This window comes from Suricata suricatta, chromosome 16 (genome assembly GCF_006229205.1).
Source record: "Suricata suricatta isolate VVHF042 chromosome 16, meerkat_22Aug2017_6uvM2_HiC, whole genome shotgun sequence".
NCBI classification, from domain to species: Eukaryota; Metazoa; Chordata; class Mammalia; order Carnivora; family Herpestidae; genus Suricata; species Suricata suricatta.
Genome location: NC_043715.1, coordinates 26,713,855 through 26,718,993, shown reverse-complemented (window position 1 = coordinate 26,718,993; position 5,139 = coordinate 26,713,855). Strand labels below are relative to the sequence as shown.

At 52.8% G+C, this 5,139-nt stretch overlaps 1 protein-coding gene and 1 long non-coding RNA gene across 2 annotated transcripts in view; one reads left to right on the top strand and one right to left on the bottom strand.

Annotated features, from left to right (window-relative positions):
* Positions 1 to 506: 506 nt before the first annotated feature.
* The window catches only part of LOC115280758, a 16,226-nt gene continuing 11,593 nt past the window's right edge, over positions 507 to 5,139 (bottom strand). The window contains exons 7-9 of the long non-coding RNA XR_003903915.1: positions 4,120 to 4,274; positions 3,580 to 3,648; positions 507 to 697 (exon numbers count right to left, since the gene is read on the bottom strand). This is a non-coding gene — a long non-coding RNA (uncharacterized LOC115280758). The remainder of the gene's footprint in view (positions 698 to 3,579; positions 3,649 to 4,119; positions 4,275 to 5,139) is intronic.
* On the top strand, positions 2,218 to 4,261 carry MT4 (metallothionein 4). The gene is made up of 3 exons (XM_029925824.1): positions 2,218 to 2,248; positions 3,636 to 3,701; positions 4,144 to 4,261. Exons 1-3 carry the CDS (start codon positions 2,218 to 2,220, stop codon positions 4,233 to 4,235), a joined length of 189 nt encoding a protein of 62 aa, XP_029781684.1. The 3' UTR covers positions 4,236 to 4,261.

The following is a 5,139-nucleotide window of genomic DNA, read 5'->3' as shown; positions in this document are numbered from 1 at the left end:
CACAGGGCTGAATCCCTTTCTCCTCACTAGAACTTCTCAGCACAAACCCAGGGTTCCACGGGTCAGACTGAGGCCTCAGTGATCCTTAGGGATGAGTAACGGAGACCCCGGGAACTTACAAAAGGGACGATCTGTCTCCACTGGTTATGGCCGGGCCCCATCTTTTTTGCTTTTCTGAATGGTGTTGGTATTTTTCAACAGGGGTCCCCGGTACCCACATGCAGGATCCTCATGCACTTATACACCCACTCATCATTCCTCACTTGTTCATTTGTTCACTTGTGTGTCTACTCACTCACTCATTCATGTCTTCAGTCTTCATCTCCTTCCTTCCTTCCTTCATTCATCTCCTAAACGTTGTGCAGAACAATGAGGAAGAGAGATGCTGCAGACACAGGTCTTGCCTCTGAGAGCCCCGAGATTGGGGCACGGGGCACAAGAGCCATGGACACACTCACACAGCAGAGTAAAAAGTAGTAAATGTCATGAGAAACATACACGTGCATCACTGAGGGGTCCCAGAAGAAAAGATTTCTTCCTGGGGAGAAAGGGGGAGATCACTTCCTGGAGGAAGCATCATCAGTAGACACTCCAGAATCTCTGCGTGGAGAGGGCGTGAGGGTGGCAGCTTTGGGAGCAGCTTGAAGCCACATCATCAGGAGAGCACTTTACACAGGACCGAAGAGCAATCCGCTGCCTACATCAGAGAAGGAGGTCACGATGCAGATAGGGGGCAAGCACTCCCACAGAGCCCTTCTTGCGTCTACTACTCAAGAAATGGCATTTGAGCTCACACTTCGGTGAAGGAGAAGGGTTTATTTGAACTCAAAGGAATAGGGAAAGATGGACACCAACAGGAGCAAAGGCCGGATGTGGAAAAGTTCAGGCAGGTACAGGGAGCCTGGAGTCCTTAGGTTTTGGCGGAGCAGGTAGAAAATGAGTGCACAATGACCTGGGAAAGGTAAGTTGAGCTCGGAATTCAAGTTCATTCAGCAGATGGTGGGAACCATTGAGGGCCTGAGCAAGAGAGTAACAGGGCCCATGCTATTTGGGGGCTCTATCTCTGAAGCAGCGTGGAGAATGAAGAAAAGCACACAAGCCCGCAGGAGGCTAGTTCCAGGCCCCTCCTAATGTTTAAGGGGGCAGAGCAAGAACACAAACGGAGGTTCGTGTGCCACTGGCTAAAATATCTAAAAGTTATAAACCAAATTAACCAATTAAATATTCTACCCCCCTACTGTGACAAGAGAGGTTCATAGCCACCTGAAGGGCTAGCTTCAAATGTTTAATTCTCAAATCCTCACACTGGAAGGTACCTGGAGATGTGCCTCATGGCCCCCGTACCCAATCTGGGGTCGACCGCCCCTCCTTTCCCCTCCCTAGCTCCTTCCCTCACTCCGAGAGGCCTCACGCACACCAGTGGGTACCCAGTCTACACATCCAAACTCTGTTTGCTCCCCCAGCACACAGCTACCTCCAGCCACCCTTCAGGCCTAGAGTGACACACACTGGCTGCCCATCTGCCCTTGGGAGCCTGGGGCAGAGGTCTGAGCAAATCCTTGGGGGCAAGCTGGCTTGGGATGAGAGAAGATTCCAGAATCCAGAATGATATGTGTATGGTCTAGAAGGAGAGGTTGCATGCTTTGGTGGGGCATGTGCCCTTGACCTTTGGCCTTCTCAGCTGGGGAGTCTGGAGGACATGCAAAAAGAAGGCCCCCATGGGGCTTTCTAAAGCCCAAGGCCCTGGATAGACACCCCTTAAGGGTGTAAGGGGAGAAGGACCAGGGGAGACGGAATGAGGCCCCGAGCCAGGCCCTGTGAAGAAGGGAGGAGAAATGGCAGATTGCTTAGGGCTTGGTGAGCAGATGGGTGCAGTTGCAAATCTGAGCACTATGAGCGCCGTTGGAGCCTGAGCCTGTCTCCCTGACATTTTGGCACATGGGCAGATGGGTGGATGAGCCACCTGCACCCCTTGTGAGAGGCCACCTGCATGACTGTGCTGCCCTCCCTCTCCTCTGCCCTCCTTCTGCCCGCTCTCTCCAAGCCCCAGCCCGCAGCGTCTGGCTGGGCCGTGTGCAGGGCGTCTGGCCCCAGGGACAGGTGGGGTGCGCCCAAGTGCACACCTACACAGCTATAAATAGGGAGCCTCCAACGGCTGCTCGCTCAGCTTCTCTTCCCCAGCTGTGATAGCACTGGAGCCTCCTGAACACCTGGATCATGGACCCAGGAGAATGCACCTGCATGTCTGGTGAGTAAGCATGCTCGCTCTGTGGTCCCAGCTTCCGATAGGGGCCCCATAGGGCTCCGATGACTATTTCTCTTCCTCCATTAGGAGCTGCCAATGGGGTTTGTCTCGGATGGGTGACCTCTGGAGCAACTCCCGCTGGCAACTCCTACCAGCCTGATTTGCGAGCACTGAGGGGCACTCAGTGTCAGGCCGCCAGGGGCAGCCATCAGAGTTGAGGAGGTGCTGTGGTTGAGGAGGTGCTGTGGCTCAGAATCTGGCAATCTGGTTTTGGCCAACGGCTGCCATTCACTCCTGACAGTATTTCCAACACTCAGTTTCCTCATCCAAAAACTAGGCTCATTCGTCCCCCGTGCCCACCTCCCAGTGTTGTTATGAAAGTGTTAAAGTCATAAGGCACTTGGGAGATGTCACAGGAGTTATGAGAAGCATACGTGGGCCCCCACGTCTCCGAAACCCCTTAATTTCACGTAAGCGCATAGCATAGGAGGACAAAGGTCAAAGTTTAGAGACAACCTGGTCTTTTGTGGCCTTTGGAAATGCTATCAAGAATTCTCACAGGCTTCTCTGGTCCTATACAGGACATGTCTATACCCAAAACCTGCCAAAGAGACAGAAGCTTCCAGCATTTTGGCACTCATAATGATAAGTGGGATGACTTTTTTAAGTGTAGATGGCTTTTGTATGAAAACGAGCCATGGCCAGGACTCTCAAGTTTGAGGTTATTTCTGTCCCTGGCTCTTTCACCTGCCCATTCGGGGTTGCCATCTTGTCTGATGCCTTGAAAAGATGAGGAGGGTATATAAGGCTTCGACAGCCCGTGGGGGACCTTGGGCTTCGTAGACTTGGCCTCGTCTAGTGGTTCTCAAACTTGGACTGTACGTCAGAATCATCCAGGTCGCTTTTTAAATGATTCCTGGGGTCCCTGGGTGGCTCAATGAGTTAAGTGTCCGACTTTGTCTCAGGTCATTGTCTCATGATTCGTGAGTTCAAGTCCCGCATCCAGATTCTCCGCTGTCAATGCAGAACTTGCCTTGGACCCTCTGTCCCCCTCTCTCTGTCTCTCCCCCCTCTCAGAAATAAACATTAAAAAAATGTGATTCCTTTTTCTCCACCCAGACTTATGAACCAGAATATCTGAAGGGTCGGACCCATGAATCCACTATTTAGCAAGTATCCCGGCTAAATGGTCTGTGTCCATCCATGGTCTGTGACCGGGAACCATTAAGGGGTCCTGGGCACCCATGTGAGGCTCAGCAGCACCTCCTCCTCTTGCCCAGCCCCTCCTCAAGGACAGCCCACGGACTTTGCCACCATGATGATCAGGTGCACACCTTGTGTCCCCGTTCGACCTCAGTCCTTACATTTGTCACTCTGCCTTCTCTTCTAGGAGGAATTTGCATCTGTGGAGACAATTGCAAATGCACCACTTGCAACTGTAAAACGTGTCGAAAAAGTGAGTTATGCTGACCGGGGGCACCCCTGGCCAGAAGCCAGCAAAGTCTTTTCCCACCCTTCTCAACCCTGCAGCCATGGTGGGATAAAAGCAGGTTCTGGAGGCTTCCATCCAAAGAGGGCTGCGGGTGGTCCTGATGTGGCCAGCGGTGAAAGGGATGGAGCACGGGCCTGGAGTCATGAGCTCTGAGTTTTAGTCTTGATCTGCCACTGACCAATGACCCTGAGCAAACCCTTTCCCCTCTGGGGGCATCTGGCAAATTCTTGGTGACACCCGAGATCCCCTCTGGCTCTAACATCCCACAACCTCCTATCCCAGGTCTTCTGCGAATGTGGATTGAAGCCGATGGCATGCTCTGTTTTCGCTAAGTGATGGGAGAGGAAGTGAAAAGATGGGGGTGTGCCCCCCCCAAACTGACCTGTCTGTCCTCTGACCCTTCCAGGCTGCTGTCCTTGCTGCCCCCCGGGCTGTGCCAAGTGTGCCCGGGGCTGCATCTGCAAAGGGGGCTCAGACAAGTGCAGCTGCTGCCCCTGAGATGCGTCCGTCGTGCTGGAGGCAAGGCCTGGGAAGCATCTGTACAGAGCGTTAGTCGAGAAGTTAGAATTCTTGTACAATAGGTTATGCTTTTTATATATTTGCTCAGATGTGGTGTTGGTGACATTCGTGTAAACTGCTTGCAGTAATAAAGTTTCCGCTCATGGTTGTCTGACGGCTCAGAGCAGTGTCTTATCCTAACCCAGCAGGACCAAGAAGGGCTGACTCCATTGCAGAGATGGTAGGCGCCAGCCCACACCCCTTGGCAAGCAGACGGCTACTAATTACACAAACCTGCAACTCTGCCTCAGGGGGCTCTTTCCTGCTGCACTAGCTAGCTTGATGCCTGCACAGAGCAGGCCAGGAGTACTGGGTGCGGGGGACCCCTGGGGCCCAGTAGGCAATAATAACTGGGGAGCCAACACCCCTGGGGACAGCCCTCTGATGACAAAGAGGAGTTGGTGGACGAATACCCCCCCACCCCCACATCTTTACCCCTCCAGTGGGACAAACCTGACAGGTTCCACAGCATGCTTCACAAGCCCACGGGTGGTAACCTGCTCATTAACATATTCCATATCGGCTTCCTTCCTTCCCTACCTCACCCCTCCATTTTCCTACCAGTGCTTTCTGGAACCCCCACCCAACAAAACTTCTTGGACAGGGTCTGCTTTGGAACCAACTTAATCTTAGGCGGGCTCTCTGGGCATAAAGTTGGCCCAGAATGCCTCATTGTGTGAAGAGCACTGTATAAGGAAGTTTAGCACTGAATGGTCCATGAACTCCTAGGGTAGGATGTCTGTGTGGATCTAAGGAAAATCCCCAAGGCCAAGGTAAGGAGGGCGCTAGTTCTTGCATGTCACAAAAGTCAACGTAAAGAGAATCTGAGGTCGTTCCTCCCCCC

Excerpts from the sequence above, each read along its gene's own strand:
- MT4 (XM_029925824.1), top strand. The coding sequence starts at position 2,218 with ATGGACCCAGGAGAATGCACCTGCATGTCTG. Across the intron at positions 2,249-3,635 it reads AGAATGCACCTGCATGTCTG|GAGGAATTTGCATCTGTGGA; the intron begins GTGAGTAAGCAT and ends CTTCTCTTCTAG. Across the intron at positions 3,702-4,143 it reads CTGTAAAACGTGTCGAAAAA|GCTGCTGTCCTTGCTGCCCC; the intron begins GTGAGTTATGCT and ends TGACCCTTCCAG.